Source organism: Molothrus ater, chromosome 4, assembly GCF_012460135.2.
Source record: "Molothrus ater isolate BHLD 08-10-18 breed brown headed cowbird chromosome 4, BPBGC_Mater_1.1, whole genome shotgun sequence".
In the NCBI taxonomy this organism is placed as follows: domain Eukaryota; kingdom Metazoa; phylum Chordata; class Aves; order Passeriformes; family Icteridae; genus Molothrus; species Molothrus ater.
This window is the reverse complement of record NC_050481.2, coordinates 14,512,767-14,538,724: the sequence shown is the minus strand read 5'-3', so window position 1 is coordinate 14,538,724 and position 25,958 is coordinate 14,512,767. Positions and strand designations below refer to the sequence as shown.

The following is a 25,958-nucleotide window of genomic DNA, read 5'->3' as shown; positions in this document are numbered from 1 at the left end:
GTCTTCTAAATGTATATGCCTTAACTTTTGCAGTGACACCGTTTACCAACACTTTTACAGTCCAAAGATTTTTAATGTTTGCAAGGCAGATCAAATTTATGTTAATGACAAAATCATGTTTCTTCAGACCAGTCTCCTGTTCATCAGTCAGTAATCAAAAAGCCTGTACCTACTTGATACTAGAACTACTACTTGGATAATTTACAGCCTTGGATTTAATGCCACCTGAAATTACTTTTGAAATTTTACCAATAAACCCATTTTAATACTCTTTTTGGTCTACACCTCTCCTTCTCCTAAATCCCTTAGACATTTCCTGAAACTTCCAAGATACAATTAACTGGGAATAGAATTACCAGATTTACAATTTGAAATGCAAACTTTAGTCTCTTTGCTCTTCTTGGTTTCTTGGGTTTAAATTCCAATAAAGTTGTTATTTTCTGTTATAATCTCTCTGGGTTTGTAGGATTTCAGAGGAGCCTGAAGGAATTGGCAGTCAATGGCTGTTCATGGTGCGCTGACAATGCTAGCCATTCCAGCTGAGACCCAAAAAGCTGGGTAGTGTGCAGAGTTCTCTCTCTCCAAATCCCTCTTTTCTCTGCCTCCATGCTTTTTGACCCAATTTGTCTCCCCACTTCATAGAGGAGCTGAGTTGGAGGAGACCTTTAAAGGTCCTTACAAAAAGAAGGCACATCATCAACTGAGGAATGTTTAGTGGATCATGAAAGAAATGTGTGTGTCCCTGTGCTACAAATATTTAATAGTTTCAATTATTTCAAATAGGAAACCTCAGGAAGGGGTTTTTATTGGTCCTGCTCTCAACTGAAAAACTTATGATGGCTCTACAAGAAACCTCTTGTTACAAAACTACCTACAAAAACTTTTATTTATATGGATTGTGCCAGGATGTTTGAAGCCAATATGTGTGTTATGTTTTTGCTATGACCTTTTGGGGCCAACACTCGACAATATATAAAAAAGTGCAAGCCGAGACAAAATTTCAGTGTCTGCCTAGCAACAATGCTACTGGTAGCATCAAGAGCTCAGTCATGTGCATACCAAGATATCTAGACAGTGTTCACATACCACTGGTAGGTACATGTATCTTACTATAATGACTCTTAAAAATGTATTTAAACTAATTTAAAGCACATCAAATTTTTAGGGATGATGGGGTAGCTTTCTCTTTTATTTTTAAAATTGTTTTTTTGCTTAACTTGCAAACTTTCAGAAATTACTGATCAGTTTTAATTCTATTTAAAAAATGTCTTTCTATGCCTGATCAGAGAGTAATCCTTTCCTAATAATTTTGTCTTATGAGGCTTAAAAACTGCTTGCTGCTCTGTTAACTACTAAGGGGATTCCTTAGTAATTTTGTATGGATGTTCCCTGTAAATCTGGATGGGAACATCCATCATGCTATGTTGGAATGGTCAGCAAAGGAGATGTAAATGTGGGCAAATAGTACCTTGAAATTACAGTGATTCAAGACTGGAGAGGAAGCTTTCCTGGGAGGCAGGAATGGAGGCAGGAAGACAACAGAAGGTGCTGTCACTTCAACAGTATGGTATATGGAAAGCTTCACCATCACCACCACCCAATCAAAAATTATCTTCTCATGATTCAGGGGTCAGCTTAGATGTGGGTGCCTGGAGAGCCATCCATGATGTGGTGTGGAAGTTCATGGAGGAAATCACTTAGCCAGAAAAAAGAAGGTTTTCCAGTTCACGTGCTATATCAAGCAACTAAATGCTCAAGAAGAAGTTGGGGAATGAGGACATCAAGGTCAGCTACTGCACAACTCTAAGAGAAGATGTTTTCAGCAAGGGGAAACCTTTTCCATGTCCTTATAACTTTGGGAAGTTAATTTCAATTAGATTGACACTTCTGATGATAGATAGATAAATAGATTGATAGACATTACACGAAGTCTTGACTTCAGTGACGCACAAGCCCTCCAGGTCTATTTAACAGAGAGCTAAATCCTTATTGCCATCAGAAGTAGATTTAATGATCACAGAAGAAATTAATCACACCTCACACTGCCTCACTCAGTGAACAAGCTGGACACCATATTAAGAACCTATTTTTTTCCTTCTAGGGATTTTTTCATGAAGATAAATCAGTGAGTAGTGATCTCCTACTTCATCTGTGGTTGTAAGAACATTTACTCATCAGCAAAGACTTGCAAAAACCTATATGGTATTTGTGGCCTTTGCATGCCATGAACTCTTATTATCAGATATTAAAAACCTTTTATCCACTTGAAGAAGTTGCTTACAAAGTCTGTAAGGGTCACTCAACTTTTTTTTTTTCATCTTAACAGCATAGAATTCTACCAACAGCAGAAAACACATAGGAAAATTTATATGTCTATACACATATATTTCTTTTAAAAAAACAAAAGAAAATATTTTGTCTTTTGTGTTGATATTTTTTGTGTTTTCTTACCTTCTACTGCTCTCTTGAAGAAAACTTTACAGCTGCCACATGTAACCACCCCATAATGACATCCAGATGCTTCATCTCCACACACCAAACACACTTTGGAAGGTCTTGAAGATCCAGTTGATACACTTCTCAATGAAGAGCTGGAGTGAAAACAATCAAACAAAACAAAACAGATATGAATATTTCAAATCATATCAGCCATAATACAAAGTTCAATTAAGAATTTATAACAGGTATATTGCTCAAGGCACCTAACAATTAGGAAACCACAACTCCTTCTGGCAGTGCCTAGCTGAATACACGAATAGCTTTAATTAGTAAGTGCAATATTTTTACTGTCTGTTTTAAAACACCCATAATATATCAATGTTAATGTGAGAAGCTACCACAAGGGCAGTGGAATTTATTGGTAGCAGATGATTAAAACTGAAAATAAAAAACAAACTAACTAACAAACCATTCTGGCAGGAACCTGGCAGCTATAAATTTTCTTTCTTTTTCTTTATTTGTTTGAAGCCTTCACAGCTAAGGAGTACCTGTAAGGAAAGCTCTAAGGCCATTTGATGAAGTAGTGCAGCAATGTGGTGTGTACTCCCCTGTCTGTGCTCCTGCTTACCACTGCAGTAGTTCATGAGCTTATTTCTGATATTCCTGCAATTTAGCTGCTTACTTCCCATGGAGTTTTGAAGCCTTTGTATATTCTGCAAGTGCAGAAGATCTTCCCATATGCCTGTAGGTGCCATAAAAGCAGCACTGGAGGTTCAGACCATCCTGAAGTTTGGTAGAGTGATGCACCTTGCAAGCCCGCTTCCATGATCTACTGCTGTCTGAAACAGCAGGGCACCTTTAGGAAACATTTTCCACTGTCAACTCTCAAGGACAATGTTTTTCATAAACAAGTCACATTTCCTGATCCTGTGAGTATCCTCCCTCCCTTCTTCCCCCAGGAACTAGAAATGCCACCCCTAATGCCATGGGCATGCTTGGAGAAACATGCCAGATCCTGAAGGAGATGAAAGCTTTGCATCCCTCCCATGTCTCCACAGGGCTAGAGAGAGAGTCTCCTTCCACACAGCCTCTCTTCTCCAGGTAAACGTGACCTCTTGCGTTTCTTACATGTTATCTCTCTGAACTCTGCCAGACAACTACAAAAACAACCCTGAAAATTCCCACCAGCAGGGAAATTATCAGGCAGTTCAAACTGCAGGTTCCAGGCTATTTGTCCATCAGCCACTGGGAAACAAAGTCCACAGGTACTCTTAATTCAAATATAAGATAAGGAGCTTGCTTAAGAAATCTCAAGTATGAACCCTTTGCCTTTTTCCAAATTTCTAACTTCCTTTAAAGAGGTATGCAGAGGCCAAGTGATTTATCCACAGGGCACAGCTCAAATGTCACTCCAAATGAGGGACCGCAGCTCCCCTGGCCTACAGCTTTACTGCAACATCAAATCTAAATGTCTGCTAAAATGACAGTGTTCAGATGTTAATCAAAATGCTCCAAATAGTATTCATTCCTGCTCTTGTCTGCTCACTAGTCTGTTAGATTTACTAGTTTTAGTCCCTGTGCTATTTATACTCTCATTACATAACATCACACTACTTGATAATTGCTAGGTGATGGCATTAGCTCATCTGTTAAGAGAGAGAGCCTCACCAAATCCATGTTAAAATAAGTTCTGCGTGCTCCAGTCGCAGTCATACCTGCACACACTGCATTAATTTACCCTCAGGAAAAGTAACTTCTCCAGGATTTGCCAAGGCTGTGCTGCTATTCAGCTCTGATGTGTTAAGACAAAGTAAAGGACTTTCTCCCTCCAGCATGTTCCATACTGCGTGAAAAAATTAGACCTCCCATTAAAAAAAATTCTTAAAAAGGTGTCTACTTTCTAGAGAAAATGCCAATAACCTGGAAAACTCACCTTGAAAATTCTCTTTCTTTCACTGCAAACATCAGTATTTTGCCTGAGAAGGGAAACATTTCAATTCTGATGTAAGATCAAAATATCTCAGGGGATTTTTAATTTTGATGCTGCGTGTTCCCATTTCTTCATAAGATTGGCAAAAACTTTCCTAGTCTTTCTACCCTGAAAGAGGTCAGTGTATTTTTTTTTGATATCTAAAAAAGAGGTAATTTTATTAGAGAGCTTTTCCTGTAGAGAAATGGAGGTTTCCAGGGTATCACAGCAGTGTGCATGATTTTTATTTTTATATATATACGCACGCACATGCTCCTCTATATATATATACTGCATATATATATGTAATTATGTATTATTTTTAGTTGAAAATAAATTGTCATGTAGGATTTGCAGAAGGTGGGAGAACCTTTTTTTAGATACAAGCTACCCTACAAAATTGCACTTTCACAGAATTATTAGGTTAAAAAAAAGTCAGCAAAGACAAATTAAGACACCAGTTGATCCATGACTATTATTAAATGCCTGCCTAAGACGCAATCTATAGCATATTTTATACAGTGCTCCTCTCCACTGAAGACTTGAGTACAACTGGAAGTATTCAGCTACTCAGCCACAGCATCACAGGTGGAAGCTTAACATTGTGCAATTAAATCAAATTAACTCATTCTTTTATTCAGTTTAAAAGTGGAATATGTTAAAACACAGATGAGGCATTTTCATTCTTAACAGGAGTATCAAACATGGAATTGTTCTCAAATACTTTACTGCAAAGAAACATTGATGTTTGCTGTTGGTACTTCAATCTGCTCCAACTTGTGCCAGCTCTGGTTATAATTGCCTGCAATGAACAATGTTTGGGTTTTTTAAAAAATCTCTTATGTTCTCTTTCATCCATGCTATACCAGAGTATTTGCCAATTAAAAATGCTGCTGTAATACCTAACACAAAGGTAAAGTGGTGCAAATAATAAAAGGCTGAGCCCAAAAATATGCTCAAATCACAAGCTAAACCTCAGGATAACTCATTCTCTCCATGGAAGCTTTTCTTTCCAAACAAGGCACATGCAGATGGTTGTACCTTTTCCTCCTAAATCTCTCTCCTTTCAAGCTGTGATGCCTTCCCTTAGTGACCATTGTGAAAAATATCTGACTGATGAGGAACCTACCCCTTGGCCTTTATTTCAAGGCCAGACATCCAGTGTGGATGACATAAAAAGATATATCATTTATTCATCACTTTCATTAAATCAATTATTTTTATTAATCATCATAGCCCTTTATTCTATAATATGCATAGGCAGAAAAACTACACTAAACCCCCCACTAAACACCCCATGAAATGACTTCTCATGCATGTTCCAAGTTCAATATTTCCCTTTGCAATTATTTTCCATATCAACATGCTGTAAATTTTTGGCCAGTAAAAATGCCTAATGTAAGCTGGCATGTGGGAAAAGTTACAGGCAGGTAACACTTAATAAGCAAAATATCATTGTTAAATTCAGTTGATTATAACAGAGATATCTACATTTATTTTATTTTTACTCTTGTTTTTTTGGAGCTAAGTTTGATTTTTTGCTCCAGATGAGAAGTTTAATTACAATACTCCAAGTTACTTAAGTAACAAGACATTCTCTCTTCTGGAATATCCAAGAGTTGATCCATGTAAGAATCAATACCATAAAAAATATTAGAAACTTTACAACTGACTCCCTGGAAGGTAATTAGCCTAGTGCCAAATATCTATTAGAATGACATGCTAAATCTAAGGTCATATGTGGGCCACAGCAAGTTTCAATCTTAAAATTCAGATAGAGTGAAAACACTGTATTTACCCAAAACCAAATCACAGCATATACCCTATTGCTCTGATATTTAACACGGTTTTTTAAAAAACTTTTACACAACAGACTGTTGTTGAGCCAGGACATTCCTTGTGGGTGGCAAGCTAGTTTCAATATAACCTCTCAGCTGAAAACACCAGAAATGTGAAATAGTGCCAAAGAGCTGGCTACTCATTCCCATTTTCAGAAGCCAGTGGCTCCCATAGGTTGATTGGGTTGCTGCTTTCATGCTTCTGTCATTATTTCTAATACAACGACAAGAACAGGCAAACACAGTCCCACACCCCTCCCATAAAACTCCACAGGATCCAAAGAGAGGAGATCCACCAGAGCATGCATATTTTATTCCAATGCTGTTTCAGCCAAGGGCAGCACAGAGGGTTTAACAATGCCAAATGTATCTCCTAAATGATTCGTAAAACGGTTGCTTCGATGGCTCCAGTAACATTTGTCACGTTGCAGGGTATGTGATTAAGAATAAGCCTGATTTATTATCCCTAACAGTGCAAATGCTGGCAGTTAAATGCTGACCTTGACTGGCCATTGCCATCAAGCTCATTTGTGTCTCTCAGAGTTGGCTTTAGTAATAGTTATATGGAAAATTAATTAGAAATAACAGATTTTGTAAAGAAGAGTCAATAAACCCACAGATAGTCCAGCATTTTAAAAGCTGATTATATAGGTTATTATACTTTTCAAACCAGATGTCATACAGGAGCACAGTTTAAACAAATGATGCCTCTCTGATGATAAAATGAAGCACTCCAAAGAAGCATAAGCCACAATATGTATTCCAAAGTCATTTGTTCCAAGCGCTTTTATTATTATGAGATCTAGATGAGTCCTTTTTAATTCCACATCATTGACTTTTCTTTTTAATACTGAAATTTTCTGGCAGTAAAACAAACAGAAGGAACTCGGGTACACTTCAATAAATAAAGGTATGCAAAAACAAAGGTAAAAAAAATTTGAGATTATAGAATCATATTTTTACCACAGAAGAAAAAAAAGTAACTGTAAGAGGAAGAATAATCAGGATATTCAAGATGCAGAGGCTGCCAGCAGTTTATTTCTACCCTCTCATCTCATTTCTGAAGGAGTATAACCTCTGTGGAGTCATCTTCTGTTGGGAAGTAGCACCTAAAAACATGATAGTCAACTCTGCACTTTAAATACTGCAACTAACCTACCTGTGGCCCAAAACAAGAGTTAGGCATTTTACTTCACTTAGCAGCTCTCCCAGTACCTTCTTTTCTCTAACTCATTGTTCCCTCAGCCATCACAGTAGACAACACAGAAACCGTTTCCTTTTCACATTACCTCCATTATCTTTGTGCATATCCACATAGTAACAGTAATTTCACTGTCCAAGATAACTCCATTACTCCTTTAGAAGGTGACATACTGGTCAAAACCTGTCCAGTAGATTATTTATTAAGCCAATTCACTCCACAATGATGGTAGTCATGACCTCCCCCAGTGCCATGTATCTATCATCTCCCAGATTCTGCTCCATGCTGCCTGCTTTAATTGTCAATACTGATGTTTGACCAGCATCAGTTTCTGTTGTATAACCTGAATTTTTAAAGAGTTTCACTGTAGGAAGGAATCCTGGCTCTCTCCTATACTACTTGAATAAAGCAGATTAGCAGGCTGGAAAATGGTATTTCTTAAATGTCAGAGTATATAAAACAATCTTCTTGTCAGCAGACCAAGAAAGCAGAGAGGAGTGAAGAGGTGCAGAGATGAAATGATCAGAATTTTGGAGGAGAAGGCAGTCACGTGGGACCTCGGAACACTGAGCTAAGGAAGAACTGCTGGAACCCAACCACCCCTGAGCCTCAGCAGCAACACTCCCAGAGCAGGCAGAGCAACATTTACCCTCTTTGAGTGTTTATTTTTAAGACGTTTAAAAAACAAAACCAAGCAAACAACAATCAGAATTCAGTAGCTGTGATATTACATTTAAATTAGTAGTCAGTCTCAATTAATTATTTAGGGTTTTTTTTTTTTTTAAAGCACAGAGCTTTTGTATTCCAAGAGAGAAACCCTTCAATTCTTTGAACTTCAAACACTACAACCTTTTTTAATCTTAAGAAATGCTTAGCATGATGGAACATGAAGGAATTGGAAGGGAAGTGCATTTAGTTAAGAAAAAGCAAGCTGAGAACCTAGATGGTGTTTTTCCTCAGCAGCTCCAGCTTTCACTTGAAGTTACTTTATTTAGCAATGCCTAAGGGTCACACATCACACTTTCATACCTGGATCTTAATTATGATAACAAGCAAACTCTGACATGCACTAATAGAAAAGGCTCCAACCTTTTTTCCAAACCCCACCAAATCTAAAAAGATGCACTCAGGATTTAAAAAAAGCATTTAAGTCCCAATGTTTATTCGGCAAATAGAATCTGATGCGTTCTGTGCCGCAGTCAAAGTGAACAGGTTCCTGTATTTAGCTTAACCTTAAGGCATATGTTGATTTTACAAAATGAAGCAAGTGTGCTATGCTCCTTCAGTTCCCATTTACCTTAGTGGATGCTGACAGGACTCAGCACTTTCCTCCATCCAGCTGTAAACCTTGACTTTTCCTTGACCTTCTCTACTGAAATATTTTGGTAGCAACTATAGTCGGCAATCCAAATTTTACCTCCAAATAATCGGCTGACTACAGAAAAATATAAACTTAAGCATCAATGAAAGTGTGCTCTGATGGACTGAAACTGAGGAGCACTTATTTCCTAGGGAAATAAAACTAATTTTTACCCAGTGATTTAGTGATCAGAGAAGTATAACATCCTCCTACTTTTCTTCTGCAATGCACTTTTCTCCTCTAACTGCTGTCACAACCTACCAAGACACAACTGCCCCAGGGAAATAAAATTTCCTTGTTCTGCAGGTTTTTCAGTACATAGATATAGTTATCTATTGAAATGGAATGGTTAACCTAAAAGGGGAGTTTCCTATCAGGATTAAGCCTTTGGTTTTGGAAGGCAGAGAACTCCAGTAAGCCTCACAGGGCATTTGCTCTAACTTTTCATATTTGGCCCACTTATAGAATTAGTGCAGTTTAAATGCATGCAATGCTAGTGTTTGTGCTGCTGATTATAAATTGCTATGTATAGCAAGATAAGGCAGGAACAGTTTATCTGGAAAATTATCTGGTTAATTATTGAAAGTCTGCTTGAGGGGGCAGGGAGTACATTTAACTCTTTCTTTTTCTGCACCTGCTCACCTGCCTTAACTAGGAGGAGACACACAGCTTGGAAGATCCAATTTTTCACAGCACCATGTCATTTTCCACTGCTGAAAACTATGGAAGCCATTATGCATGCCTGGTAACTCTCCTACCAGGGCACAGTAATGTTTACGTGGTGAGGCTCTGCTGCCTTCTCAGTCAGAAACATTTTAAAGCTGCATAAAATGCCATGATTCAAGTGAGGCTCACTTGCTGATGGGGGCACCAGTGGGAAATCATAACCATGAGGAATTTCAGGCAAGACAAGACTGCACAAGTACATTGCTCTGCTACTGAAGGCTTCCGAGACAAAGAAATCTGAAAGAGCAAGGGAGAAAAATGCACAAAGAAGGCAAATGCAGGGAGATGCTACCAGTAATAAAAGCATCTCTTTAAAAAGCCTCCTCCTTTTAAAAGCAGGCTCTCAACTTTAGTTGAAGTTCTTCCCTCAGAGTCTAAACAAGCAACTCCTAAAAATACCTTCCTTTGTTTGAAAGCTTATTTTATGAAACCCTCATTACATCAACCTGCAATGACATTGATGACCAGAATATTGACAGTTAATGACCTTAAAAAACGTCATTCTGTTGCAGACAAAAATCTACCTGATCTATCTGGCAACAGCTTGGCCCCAAAAGTACTAAAAGAAAAACTGTATTAAAACTATTAGTTTACAACAGAAGCAGCTTGGTCCAGTTGGACGTACTTTCCTATTACCAACTGTTTGCTTTGACTTCTGAGTGCATGACATGCTTACAGAGAAAGCTACCACACCATTAATACCCTAACCACAACATAAAAAGTTTACAAGAGTTCCATAATCAAATAAATTTTTTTCAAAATTAAATTATTTCATAACAGCAAAAAGTAAACTGAACTGCCATCCACTGTCTACTGGGGATTAAAATACCACAATAGAAAAACCTCCGGAGCAACCATAAAACCATAGGGAAAAAATGCACCAAAGCCCAAAAAAAAGGTTACCATGGGAACAAAGGCTATTTTCCAACTTGTCACATAATAGCCCCAGTATGGCAGAACTTTACTCATAAGAGCAATCCCACAGGCTTAGGAAGGCAACATGTATAATTATTACTTGATCTGAAAAAATCTAAGGGGAAAATGGAGTGGTGGGTTTGGTCTTTTAACACCCTTATGCCCTCTTCCCCCCTCCATCCACCAAGACAAAATTATGGTGGATGTTGAAAGGGTATTGGAATTACAGCACTAGTGTTTGCTATATTAAAATACCACACAGGAACAGAAAAGAGAAGTAGGAAGGTCTGCACACCAATCTAAACTTCATAAATAGGACTTTGGGGAGAATGAAAAGCAACAGGCAGCTTGCAGTATCACTTAGGATGAAGTACCAACACAGAACTCAGGACTAAGACTCCAGCCCATGAGTCTCACCAGAGAAATTCCTGACAGTAACAGCCTTGAGTATCTTGCAAAATGCAGGGAGCACTGTGAACACTTGTAGAAAGAAGACTGGAAAAAATAAATAAACCCCCTAAAATGATCTCACTAATCAAAAAGTAATAATCCTTAATAATATTAGGCACAGGTATTTATATTTTACTGGAAGTTTCCAGCTTAGCACTGGCTTCAGATGATACAGTGAGAACCAAACTCCAACTTTACCATCATCTCTGATTAACAGGTATTTTAAAAGACTAATAGTCACATTATTTTGAAACATCTGTCAACTTCTAAAACCACTATTTGAAATAATGATGGCTTCCTTTTCACTAACATTTTTCCATTTTTAGGAAATTCAACCTGTTCATTGTGTTTTAATGCATGTCACTATAACTTGATACATGAAATAGGATGACTCTTGCAGCTCTAGGTATACAGATATGGAGGCAGTTTGTAAATTTGTTTTTTCCACCGTCCTGGTCTCATGGCCCAAACCAAACACTTTCCTAAAAGTAGAAGGTAGGGTTTCCACATCTATCTTTACTCATCATGTCTTGCCTAAAGAATCACTTTCCTTCCCAGTCTCTCTGCCTCTCAGGATGCTTACCAACAGTTTGCAATTGGATCCCCTCCAGCAATCATGATTGCAGTCCAACCTGTGAATTTTGTCACAGGTGAAACAGCCTTCTCTGGCTTCGTGTATGCCAAAAACTGTGATGATTAGCAGAGCACACAAGCAAGCAGCAGCTCCAGTTCAGACAGGGACATCACTTCCCACTTGTCCCACCTCCACTTACAGTGACAATTTGCAGAGATCCTTACTCTTGTATTTACCCCAAGGTAAGTTCACTCCTGTTGGTGGTGATATTGTTGACTGCCACATTTACTTGCACACTTCAAGTTCTTATGTTTTCCTTGCCTGTCGTTTATGTGGAGGGTCAGGCAGTGTGAGCCAAAAGAGAGATACATAAATGAGTATTCAACAGCCCAATTTCCCATCCTACTCCTGTGAAAGGAATGCAGATATTCTTTCCATACTTCTTCCTAATTTAGAGAGTCAGGTAAGTTGACAATGGGCAGGGTGGAGAGAAGAGAAATGCAAGTCACTCATCTTTCCAGTGCCTTCCTCTCTTCATTTGCTTTCAAAAGGGCTTGTCTTGAAATGAACACAGAGAAAAAGAGGGTTTAAACTCATCATCACCAGTTAGAAAGCCACTGCATACTTGCACCCATGAGAGCAATCAGGAAGACAGGATTGCCAGAGCGCCTGATGCCATACTCCAGCATATGCATAACCTGCATGTGTGCAAATGCACCGACCACACTCATGCTGTACAGCCTTCAGAGTGACTTACAATTTTCAATTTCACATAACCCTTGGATTTATGTATAATAATGCCTATTTTGGGCACCTGGAAACCATGAGAGGGAATGGTTTAGGTGATAAAACAGAACAGCATCGGATCCAAAATGCAGTAATTCAAAGTTCGGCCTAAAAGCAAAGAATTTTGAGCAGAAGCACTATTGAATCTTGGACAGAACAGTTTTAGAAACTAGACGCACAGTTAACATTCCAGAATCTCTTTTAAAATCAACAATAATTACATAATAGAAAACCTCTGCTCCTATTAACTAAATAAAAACTCTATTGATAGCTCCTCAAAGTAGAAGGTAGAATCAATGGCATGTGTTTTAAAAATATTCCAAACCCCAAGTCCTTTCAACTCCCCTTTCTCTATTTTCACAGCAAGTATAACCGCTGACATGTAATACAGCTATACTGTATTAAGTAACCATAAATTTTAACTTTTAAATCAATTAAAATACTCCTCCATTATATGTCAGAGTGACAAGTAATAGCCTGCTGAGTGCCATGGAAAATTTTGGTCAAATAGCAGATGAGGGCTGCAATCACTGACTGATACCTAGAGCAAAGGCTTTTGGTAATTCTCCCACAAGAAATCACAATTGCTGACAAAGTTCAAATTTGTCTTGACAGGATTGTCAAGGCAAACTAGAAACGTTCACAATTGCAAGTCAAAGAATTCATTTTTATTCAGCTGAAATTCACTCTACGGCTCACATACTAATGATACACAGGACTGTACCTACCACTCTCTCCGGCTGAGCAGCTGAAACCCAGATAGCAAAGACCAAAGGAAAATGGGAGCACTAAGCAAAGCACCCACCAGGAGAGTTATGTTCAACAAGTAACACAGCTCATCTCCTAAATCCTCTGCTACATCCTGTCAGAACTCTATTGCAACATATAGCAGGCCTTGATTTTGGAAGGTAGTTTGCATTTAACTTCAGTGGGAATAAGAGCTGGTACAGTAATTAAAAACACCACCATCCTTCCCATGTCAGGAAAAGGATGTTTAACTGTTTATGCACAAAATACACTACTGTAGAGGCAGACAGAGAGTTTATGAGTGTGCATAACAAAGTGCTTATGCATAAATTTATACAGAAATCAAGGTGTATAGCAGTGAGCAAACATTATTACTTGCTAATCCATCACCCCCCTAGAACTCACTTATGCAGTCTGTTTGTGGCACAGACTTTCAATTTCCTTTAGCAAGGACTGCAATATTTGCATTCATTGTTATACCACAAATATTATTACTCACTGACAAAACGGGTCCCACACAAAGCCAATTAAAACCAAAGAACCTGGTGACACATTCTTTGCTTCATTAAGCAGTATCATCAAATCACTGAAAGGACTGGGTTGGAAGAGACCTTGGGACTCATCTAGTGCCAACCTCCTGCCATGGGCAAGGGCACTTTCCACTTGACCACATTGCTGAAACCCCATTTAACCTGGCTTTGAATTTCTGCCTATTCTAAAACAATCTGCTCTCCCTCCTCCCCACTCCGCCCTGCCTCCTGTAGCCACCAAAATTATTTCTGTTAAAAACAGGTGTGCAATATGCAGAATAAGCATTTGGGGAAGAAAGAAGATGACTCAACAAAGAGTAAGCTTTGAGCACGCATGGTTTCAAACGTTGCAGCAACCGGAGTGTAACTCAGTTTTATCACACAGCTGGAGGATCCAAGAAGGCCCCATCTGCACACACCTTCAGGCTTCAGACCACTTCACCCCATGCAGCTCCTGGCGTGGGTGACCAATGCTGTCACAAAGATATAAAAAACCTAGAGCTTCCTACTTCTATATTGATTTTTCATGTTCCTAAAGAACATACAAAAAATAAAGAGTAGAGCTCTAAAGTTTATGAAAATGCTTTGCGATTTAAAAAAAATTATTGTCATTCAAGAGCAAGAATAATTAAGCCTTGTTTCCTGGGTCTTTCTCCTTCCTGCTTGCAACATTTAACAGGCAAAAAAATGAGAACTAGCCCTTTTCCTCTAGTAGGGGCACTAATTGGGTGCCTTTCCTCCTTCCAGTCACTTCTTTTAATGGAACTGGTAAGAGATAACAGCTAAAATGGAATAGCTGTACTAGCTACCCACTGTCAAATTTAGTTGGAGTTGGCTGACATTCAAAACTTATTAGGTGGTAACACACAGACAGCTCAGTTACATAAAGATCTCCTTAGGCTCTGTCTAGGGGTCTGCTGGGTCTACTTGCTACTGTAAACCAGGGACTTTTTGCAGCATGTTATCTCTTATCAGATACTCATCTGATTCACCTATTCTTGTTTGTTTTCCCCAAATAAAGTGTTCCACTTTTGCACTTGTCTGTAGATATCTAGTTATTGAATTTGCAAAAGCTTGATCACACTGGAGAGAGCTGTTGTCTTTTTTGTGGTTTTGGACTCAAAATGTGGACTTTCCTTGAAGACACCCTTGTAATATTTCCTGGACTTTCCTCAGAGCCATCTTGATTTTAATGAGCCCAAACAAAGCAGCTTCAGGCAACACTGTCCATACCTTCCCTTGAAAATCTGTATCTGTGCTCCCATATCTACAAAAACAGTGTTTCTAAGCTGCTTAAACACACTTGCAAGAACTTGCCAAAACCTTTTCCGGGCTTTTTACACCAGCAAGGACTCAAAGACAGTTCAAGAGGAACTCACTAATGCTTGGAAGAGTGAGGCTGTTATCCAAATTTCAGAGTCATACAGAGGAATTTTAATAAAAGTAAATGCATACCAAGCACTTGTTTGAAGTTCAGCACTTTCATTCCAGAAACACTGCTTTAATCTCACAAATGCTGCTCTGCCTTTTGTTACCCTCGCTGGTGACTGTGCTGTCAAGTGCAGCAGCGTTCAGGCAACTTGCTGCAGGAGCAGCACAAATTGCCTACAAATGTCAAGCCCATGAACGTCTCCCAGCAGAGCGAGGCTGAAGCAGCACCTCAAGTTTGCCTCACACAAGTGCTCAGGCCAAGCTGCTTGGCAGAACAACGTGGGGAGTCAGTCCCTCTTGCTCTCAGCCCCTCAGGAACCAACTGCAGAGGCTGGCAGAGAGCAGCAGGCTGCAGGTTATTGGCTGCACAACCTTGGACTTGAGGCAAAACATTGGAAATTCCCCCAACCTTGTGACACAGGGTGTAGTAGCACAGACACCACACAGGTCAAGAAGCAGCCCTGCCTGCAAGATATCAAGGTGGATCAGGGCAGGGATGAAGCCTCGTGCCCATCTCAAGGAAGAAAGCTGTGATGCTTTGCCCCAGCTGAAAGCACGCACCAGAGCTGCCAACTCAACGTCTTGCCCAAACAGCTGAGTTTTGCTGAAGCCTGAAGAAACCCTTGAGATTAATGGTATTACAGGCTTTGGTTTACTTGACAAAGAAAATATACAGGCCTTTATTCTCAGCTTTTCTGAGATTTCCTTGGCTGAAAAACTGCATTAACTGTTCCTCAACTAAGCTAAACCTCCAGTCAGATAACCATTATTCCAGCAAAGGTAGAAGTTTCTTTTTCCTGCAAGAAGTGAATGAAACACCATTTTCCAAGGCATGAGCTCTACTCTTTTTGTAGAGTTGAATGTCTGCATGCTTGAACTCCTGAGGAATCATCTGCTTGTCCTGATGCCTGCAAACAGTCTTGCCTTTGTCAGGCCAGGTGGTGCTCTCTGACCAGAAGAACCACAAGTGCCTACTCCTCTGTAGTATTTTACAGGACAGTCAGAAAAGCTTGTGCTGTTTTGCTGCCTGCTGGTCTTTGCTGGGTAGGTTGGAAACCTTCATTTAATGCTTCATTAAAGATGATATATAGAAATTTTAATAAACTGGTGAAGTATTCACTTCATTGATTTGGCTTTTCCTTGCAGCTGGTTCTCAGCATTTGACCATCCTGACAATGGACTGATGCAACACCACTGAATTTACAGCCACAGACCTTCATATCTGTACTTAGCCTTTACTACCATTATGGTTTCAGCTTAAACCAATGGCAACCCCCCTACTGCCTCCAATTTTTGCAGGAACTGCACCTGCAGCTACAATGAATTCAAATTCACGGTGGCCACAGTGAAAGCAGAGCTGGCCAACACCACTGTGAGAGGTCCTTAGAAACACTGGTCCCACCTGGCAGCAGAAGGTATAACAACTGCACAAAAATTCAGGGAAAGAACTGAATAACAGTGACTTTCATAAATATTGTAGATACTGCTTAAAGCACAATCTACAAATAATACAACTGCCCATGCTCCTTAAGGCATTTAGTATCTATTTTGAAGTTACTATGGTTGCATGAAAAGGAAAAAAAAAAACCAACCAACAAACTATGATATGAAGAGAGTCTAAGTCCATGAATGAATATTGATAAACTGCTGATCGTGATGCGCCATAATTATTCTTAGAGCATGAGGTCACAATCCTAAATTATGAAACTGCTGAAATAATATTTTTAAAGTTTCATCTTTCCCTTATGCATAAAAATCTCTGCTAAGCCTGCAAAATCTTGACCTCAAATGTAAGGACATTATGCTACTTTAATAAATTATATAGAAGGCTTGACTTGTGATCAAGAAAATATTAAGGCTTGGGTTATTATATTTTACATTATTTCTTTGCTCATTAAACCTGAAGAGCTTTCATTAAGAATAGAGAGTAATTCAATTCACTGACATATTATTAACAAAACATGATATGCATATTTAAATTCCAATGCTGTGAAAGAGATGACAGGGATAAACTGGACAGTTGAAATCCAGATGATACAGAAAAAAACCAGAACCTTGTATAAAAAGAAAAGTCTTCAACATTTTAACTTACTCCAGATTTAATCCAATGGGCATTATGCCTTGAAAAAAAGAAGTTCACAGAAAAAAAATACAGATTACTTTGGATACTGCTGTCTTGAGCAAATGAACTTCAAGTCTATATTTAATTAGAAGTAGATGGCAAATTTGTTGGTGTCTCCTATTCCTGTTGAAAATTTGACATCTTGCTCCTGTTGCTGATAAGACTGCAGTGGCCTGTCTGCACAACTGAGAAGTTCCTCACCAAGGCTGTTACTCAAGTGAACAAGTACAGCCATGGCTCCAATTAACTATTTATGAGCTGTTCCACTGCTCTAGAAAAAGTGCACTATCAGAAAAAACCTGCTCATTAGAAAGCAGCCTGTTAAGGTATTTTTAAATATAACAGTGCAATTTCAGTAGACACATGCACATTATTTTTTAAGGAGAAAAGGAACCAAAGCATTTTCCTCTGGAGCTGAGTGGTTTAAAATTTTAATGAAGAAAGGATTTAGGATTGTATTGTAAGAAACAACGTCTCGTTGACAGAAATGTAGTTAAGATAATCCTGCAAATGTTTCCCATTATATTATTTCTGTGCTCTTTTACCCTAGGCATGCATATGCTTCCAATAATCTGAAGAAGGCAGGGAAAAAAGCGACTGGGTGCTGCTTCCAGGTGACTCCTCCTGTAAGGGAATCTCTGCCACAGCCTCCCTTTACAATCCCAACACTACTGGAAATAACCGCACTTCAAAGCTGAAATTCCTCTCTCAAATGGGGCAAAATTTCAATCATTTAAGTGAATAAGTGGCAAAATTATTCTCTTCTGATTATGCTAAGCAGATGGGGAGATGTGGGGGAGAATATGGCAAACCTGTCCCAGTCAATCAACTCTATCAACCACTCCAAACTTGAGAGTGCTCTGGGGTGCTCTGGCTATTACTGATAGCACAGAAAGATTATATCCAGTACTTCTGTGTTCTACACTCCTCAAGTCTTTCAAGAAATTCACACAGGTAAAACAATCACTACTACCTGAAGCTGGGTCCTTCACTCCCACCTTTCTGCAATTTCCTTATTCAAAGCACCTCAGAAGCCATCTTACCTAATGCTCTACTAAGCAGAGATATTTTGGAGAAACCACAAAAAATATTTTGTAACTAAATTATCAAACTGATGGGTGACACCAAAGCACGACCTGTCAAATGGTTACTGAACTTCACCTTCTAAATTACTGTCTACCCAGTTGTTTCAAATGCATGTCACTTTGTTAGTCCAAATGAGCTTGTAGCTTAAAATACTCCTGCATCCCACACATTTGTTCCTGGAAGGTAACGTGATGGAGCCCATCTGAAATTCCGTCTGGCATGTTTACCTGTCTCAAGCCCTCCCTTTATTTGCAGCATCCTCCCCCCGCGCTGTGAGTCCATCAGAACAACATTTTTCTGCAACAGCGCACGTGAATATCCATCACCTGCATGAGGAGGACATGTTAGGCAGAGAAATTAGCAAGTGGAAAACCTTGCTGTAAATTGCTGACACCTCGATGTTAACTTACTGCTCACACTTGATCTTAACATTCACCCACCCACATGGCCAGATCTCAAGGATGACTCGAGGGATCCAACACCTCACCAGTTTACTTCTGTATATTAATGTAGACAGTCCAACAGCCCTCCTTTCCCTCTCCCTCTCACCTTTCCTCTCTATGTCCTCATAAACAATGCCACCTAAAAATAAAATGTTATGTGAGAACAACAAAGGGCAATAGTGAGACTTAGCCCAGCAGCAGAGCCAAAGCATGACATTTTCAGCTGCTGCATGCTGCTAACTCCAATCCTGTTAGGGCCAACTTCACAACTGTCGCATATTAGATACAGAAACACAATTCTGAGCTGCTCCAGAGTTCTGGTTTAGTTCGCTGCCAGCCTGCAGAGGGGAGCTAACAGAGCAGAGGACAAATGACATGCATGAAAAATAATGATCCTCCCCCACCACAAACCTCCTGTAATTCTCTGCAAGGGATGTATATGAAATACAGGAGAGGTCATATAGGATCCCACTGAAAGAAAAATGAATACAACAGTAATAATAATAATAATAATAATAATAATAATAATAATAATAATAATAATAATAATAATAATAATAATTTGGTCTTGTTTTTCCTAGTAAGACAAAATCAGTGTTGAGCTGTCTGATCAGCATCTTAGCATACCACCATTGATATAGTTTATCTTTTCCTGTATTTTCTAATAATCTTCCAGCCTTTTGCCTTTCAGCTGAAGGCAGTCTCTTCACACTTCATGCATCATGGAGCCAAAATGGGTGCAACAATGTTTAACAATGAGTCCCTGAAATCTCTCGGGAGAAGAGAGGGAAAAGATAAGAAAAAAGAAATTAAGGAGTAAATTTAATTCTATCTCTTACCATTTTACTATAACATTGTGGGAGGGGGAAGAAAAGGAGAAAGTCTAATTTAGTGGTCTGAATGATATTTTGGAAGCTCTACATGCTTCCAAGGCTACTTCTAAAGAAAGTTTTATGCATATGCAAGTCTGTTCATGGAAAGGTACCATATGCTTATAATCATTTATCCTTTATACAATGCATACTTCATGAAATTTGTATGGTCTTCTATTTTTTTTTTCTCTCCCTTCCCTAACAGTGAGATTCACAGATCTGGAAGGATGTTAAACACAAAATCTGCAAAAGTTCATGACAGTCTATGGCAAAACTCCATTTTACTTTGATTAAACATATTTGGTGATGTTCCAAGCATCACTGGTGCACAAATGGGACTTTACTGGCTCCCCAGGAGAGAGATATCACTTGTTGGCTCTGTGTGTGCTCCCTGAAGACATTTGTGTAAGAATTGACAGGGATGTTATCTTGATACACAGAATCTGCAAGTGCTAGAAGTTGAATGTGCTCAACTGAGACAGGGATTGAATGTCCCATTCAAGAGTTACGAGCACTGCCTGCAGTGCTGGGCAAGTTCTGCTGCAAATTCATCTATGAATTGGAACAGGCAAAAAAGCCACTCCCTTCACTGGATGTTTACTTGTTTTTTTAGTTAATATTCTAACTATGTGAGGAGACTTTACAAATTGCAAACAATTCTTAACTCTCTTTCCATCTCCCTATTATGACTGGGGATGAATACATAAAAGCTTTTAAGACTTTTCTTCAGTTTTTGGTCAGTATCTGTTAATTACTTCAGCTTGAACTGCCCATTCTGTAGTGTTACAGCATAATTGAAGCATTAAACTTCAATATGTTAAGGAGACCAGAGGAGTTACATATACATCTCACTTCTAAGCTTTCACTTCAAGAGTTTTTCTCTTGTGATTGCCTTAGTTTGTATTCCCTTCCTTATTTCCGCAAGCTTTTCTTTCAAGATTCAGACATTTTCTTCCACTCTTCTGCATGCTAAACACATCTTCAGGCAGGATTTAAAGGGCTCAGATGTCAGGTATGTAAACGATTTTCCTTTAAGAACAGAATTGGCACATTAGGCTATTTCAAAGCTAAGTGCATTTGAGGCTGAAGCTTGCCTTTGAGTTTTATTTTCATTTATCAACAATGACATCTTGATAATCTTGGCTTTGGTGAAATAAGAAATGTTGTATTCATTTACTAATTTTTTTTTGCTCAAGTATGTCATCACGGAAGTCGAATTTACTGCATGTATTCATGTTATATGTTCATATATTTTTCAGTACTGTTTCCCAGGTTTCTTCTGGTCTTTTTTTCATCTAAATACAAAACTTGGAGTTTGTTTCATCTCCTCCCAATTCAGTCAGAAATTATATATGCAATGCCTGCACTAAAGTAAAAATACTGTCTTTGGCATTTGTGGTTGTCTGCTGAAGCTGACTCCTGTGTATAACCCAACCCAGTTTACCCCAGACCTTTATTCAGACTAAAGTGACTGTGTAATCAGAGGCAGCACCTCTGGGGTTTGCACTAACAGCTCGATACTTAAGTAAACTCTTCGAAGCTGGAGCCAGCAAAAACACCCTGCACTAGCAACTCCTAGACTGATAGAACTGTGATTGGTTTCAGTAAATTATGCCAGTATTTTACTTCCAAAAAAATATAATGAACAGGATAATTTCCAGACAAGATGTTCAAATTTTATAAAAAAAACCCAAAAAAACAAAAAAAACCCCACAAATATAAAAAGATATGGCTAGAGAAGTTAAGATACCAATTTTGTTAAAACAAGAAAGACAACTCCCATCCCACCATGATTTTTACCTCTTCCTAAACATTTCCTCAACTCCCAACAGAATACATCCAAGTCTAACACCTAGTCACCATGGTGGGATTGCTTTTCAGGCAGCCATGCAGAAAGCAGTTATGCAATATTTGAATAAATATGCAACATTCAACACAGTGCCAGTTCTTCACCATTGCCATTTTTAAATGATAAATGCAAAGACACTACACAGACCAACACATGCATACCTCAAAAATCTACCTTGGATAGCCAAGAGATATTTTTGGGAATGAAGACTAGCAGCTCAGCTTTCTGACACAAATCAAGGTCAAAATTCTGCAAACTTGCTTACTACAGAGCCGGAATGAAGGTTCATAAAGGCAGACACACCAGTTTTGGTTCTATCCCAACAACTCTGTAGGCAGCCATGGTAACACAGGAGCACTGCCCCCCATGAGCTCTAGGAATACCCCGTAGCACTGGGCAGTCAGAGCACAAAGGAGGCTGGTGAGCCAAATTTTCCAAGTGACTTGTGTATTCTGTGAGGGAGCCAAGGTTTTTAGCATCATCTCTAACCACAAATGAAAGTCACCACAAGCCTGGTGCAGCTTATAGCAAGTTAAAAGGCCAGGCCAGAAGCTGAGGACAGCAGGCTGGATGGAATACCACAGGGATGCCTTGGCACCAGAGGGCACAAGGGCCTTGGAAGTTGGTTCTACATGACCAAGCTGTCACATGCACAACAAAGGCTGTTTTGCCTTGGTGTAACAGGTTCAGTGATCATGGCCAGACCTCATCAGTACAAATTTTTAGAATTAAAACCTGTATTATAACAACAAACGTAAGTATGTGCGTATATATGAGATACAGTACCATACTTTATTGGTTGGGCGTTTTACATAGCACCACTTTACTTCTAGGTCTTGGAATTGGGAAAATATAAAATATTAAAAGAAGTAATTATGGAGACAGGTGGGACACAGCAATATTTCCTTTCTGTATTGGTTTCCTTGAAGATTAATACTGGACACAAGCACTTAAATCAACTCAATTCTATGCTACTTATAAATTTAATGCTGCCTTCTTACTGCATAAATAATGATCTGATTAAGTGGCTATAAAATATGGAGTCTGTTTTCTTCTATTTATTTTTTCCTCTAACCCCTATCTTGAAACAGACCACTGAGACGTCAAACAGAGACATAGCAATGAAATGTCACAAGGAACTTTACTGACACAAAACCCACACATCCACCGAATCTTCCTAAGGTCTGTGAGAGCTATCAGATACCCTGACAGTGACATGCTTCCACTTCACCAGATATTAACTAAATAATACTTTAAAAAAGAGAAATTTTAAAAAATCAACCTTTAAGCACACTGGAAAGGGTCCCAGGCTGGCCATTTCAGGGAAGATGTCACAACAACAAAAATCAACCTACCAATATGTTCCTGGGGAAACACAAAGCATGACCAGAAAGTCAAACAAACTATGTGACAGAACTGTTTCCCTCTGTGAAGCACTTCTAAATTCCAAAGAACCAGCATTCCCCTATGTCAAATGGACATGATTTCTTTCTGTTATCAGTCCTTTGAGATGGCATAAGCCATTGGTATAGTTAAGAATAGGAACAGAATCCCAAGCCATCCATTCTACAACAATATTAGAAATCTTCTGCAAGGATTCTTATTTCTACTCATCAGCTAAAGAAATTGACAGATAAATCTTGAGCTCTTTTTAATAAAATCTCCAGGGACATTTCCATTTCTGGTTTATGGTGATGTGAATTTGCCCTGCCTCTACTTAGGGTACTCTGGTTTCTGAGCCTCAGAATTAAAAAGCTATTGATTACAGCCAAATTGAATATTCAATTTGAACATAGAAAATTTTACTTTTACAGGGACTGTCAGCACAATCAAACCCAAATCTCTGCCTCTGCAGCTGCTCTCTGCTATGGGGCCAACCACTGCTTCCAGGAGAGAGGTCCAGCCATGGCATCACTGAGGTGAGCAGTGCAAATAAGGTTATAATCTCAGATGACAAAATCCAGTAGCTGGATGGGCAGGAAAGTCCTGGCTTCATAGTCCTAAAGACCTGAGTCTCACCAAGAGCCATGATAAAATTTCTGACAAAAATCAAGGTGGGCCAGAAATCCACCTCATGACTGACACAGCATCTCAGAGCAGCTACTGGCCTGCACCACTTCCCTTAAACCAACTCCCAGCCACAAAGCCAGAGCAAGAACATGAGCAATGATCAAGCCAGGAGGCACACACACTCCTGACAGAAATGTTATCCTCAAAAAAGGACATTTTTTTGCAACTGGGCAAAAAGAAGCTTAAATATATTAAACACTAGCAAATTGCACAACTGTCCCACTCTCCTTCCCCCACCCCCCAAAATCTATGATCAAGGGAGTAGATTTTCATGTTAAATTTCAGTCATATTCCCCCTTTCATACTGCAATGTTTTCTGGTTTAGAGTTGGAGAATGAAAACAAACAAACAAAAGCATCACAAAAACCAAAAGCAGAAACTGAAACCTGAAATTGCTTCCAGGATACAGGTTTCTTTAAAGCAGACAGTGTTGGCTGAAGCTAGGGAATAGTTAAGCACTAATTATAATTTAAAGTATGCAAAGAGGAATGTAATAACTGTACATCTGGGCAGTGGGCTGAAGTGGCAGAGATTATGTTTTATTCCCTTTCTCCCTCTCTCAAGGACATGGTAGCTGGCATTTAAGAGCATGCAGAAAGGTAAGCACTTGTAGTGTGACAAAGCTTACATGTGAACTACATCCAAGGTTTTTTAAAATTATATGTATATGTGTATATATGTATAAATACACACACCATATACAGAAAAATCACCAAATAAATTATCTGCAAAGCTTACTTCTCCATTGAAGGCACAGGCTGTCACTGCTGGGAGCCAGAAGCTGAATGCCATTAAGATGCAGACTGCAGTACCACTGGCCAAGAGGCAGGAGCTTCATGGAGGCCCCTGCATCTGAGCTGTACAATGCTGGTACACAGCACTCCATAAGATTATTGAATCACTGAGTTACCCTTACTGACATCCCTGTCCAGCCACCTGCCCTGCTATGGATAGCAGATGATACAGCTGAAAGAATTCAAAAGAAAGAACAAAATGCCCCAAAACCTCATGAAAACTAACATCTGATATGTGCTCAGGTTGACTACAGGTTCTACAGTTACAGTTAGTGGTGGGAATAGTTAATATATTGTTTAACCATAAAATGTTAAACAATATACTAACTATTCCCACCACCCTTTTTGCATTAAAGTTTGCAGCAAATCAACACCAGTTGATTTGCTGCAACTATAACTAAAGTTGCCAAACAACTCTCCTTTTACTGATACAAAAAATTTTCTCTATTTACTTTGCTGAAAACTAAGCATTAACATTTTACAACATGGGTGTGTTTCAGGCCAAAAGAATCCGTGTTTTAAGAAAAATGCCATGGATGTTTCTGAAAAAGCAGAGTGAAGGGAGAACACTGTTTGGACAGTATTCATATTCCCTACAATTGATCCTTTGAGAACCAGTATTTCCATGTTTTAGTGTACAGACTTTGAATTAACCTTGGAGCCGGAGGTGGTGCTTTTTCCAGCAGAGGGAAAATCCACTCAAACCCACCTAAAAGCAGTGCTTGCATGCACTCAGGAGTGGCTTGCAGTACTTGGCAGCAGCATTCCCTCCATTTTAGTTGCACTGAGCAAGCTGCAGATGAGGGCTGAGCAAAGTTCACTCTCCTCCCTCCCTTTGCACAGATCTCATTCTTCCTGTGACCAGCTGCACCTGAACTGAGGTGAAGGACACCTGAACCCCACCTCACCTCTGCGAACACCTGGCTACAAATACAGACTGCAAAGGAAGGGAAGGTCCCAACCCGAACACAAAGGGACCAGGACAGGCAGCACAATTCTATTTACTTGAGGCTGCTGAGATGCAACGAGTGGTTGTAAAGAGAGGATTACAAGGAGAAGGGCGAGGTGGAAACATGCCAGCATCAGAAGAATGGAGGAGACCAACTGTTGGGAAGAGCAGCAGAAGAGCTCTGCAGCAATGTGGGTGAAAGTACGGGGTTATTTAGAACAGAGTACGAGATGAGGCAGAGCGGTGAAGACTCCAGGACATCACAAACATCTCCCTGTGCCTCACTGCTACTTACGGCCTCTTTCTACAGCAAGTCTGTCAGCAGAAGCAGCAAGGTTCATTTTTAAGGGCCAGTGAGCTACATGGGTGGTAACACTCTTCCATGAAATGGAATTCTCTCCACCTGCTTTCTTAAGAGGTCTCAGAAGTACCTGTGACTGTAAAGCTTTGCAACCATATACAATCTTACCTATTACAACTCTGCTTTGTGCACAGGCTGAACAGCCTATTACCTGGACAGCAAATTTGGAAAAGAAAATTCAAGTATATTCTGTAACTGAAAAAAAACTATCATTAGGAAGGAGACTGTGCCTCCTTCATTTCAGAAACCCAAACAAGACTGGAAAGTTTTGGCAGAAAATGACCAATCCGTCTAAGAAAGTACAATATCACCACGAAGAATTGAATTTATCATAACTTTTCCACATGCTACATAATAATACTTTTCATGCAAACATATGCTTTTGCCAAAGACTTCTCTCACTTTTATCTTTGAATTGTGAAAAGACTCCAAAAAGCTGTGCGAGC

The 25,958-nt window shown here is 39.2% G+C and overlaps 1 protein-coding gene across 3 annotated transcripts in view; it reads right to left on the bottom strand.

The window, feature by feature from the left end:
* The window catches only part of NR3C2 (nuclear receptor subfamily 3 group C member 2), a 189,954-nt gene that overhangs the window by 77,216 nt on the left and 86,780 nt on the right, over positions 1-25,958 (bottom strand). For all 3 annotated transcript variants that reach the window (XM_036381699.2, XM_054514566.1, XM_036381698.2), the window contains one exon: positions 2,452-2,591. In XM_036381699.2, coding sequence (XP_036237592.1) covers positions 2,452-2,591 — 140 coding nt within the window. The remainder of the gene's footprint in view (positions 1-2,451; positions 2,592-25,958) is intronic.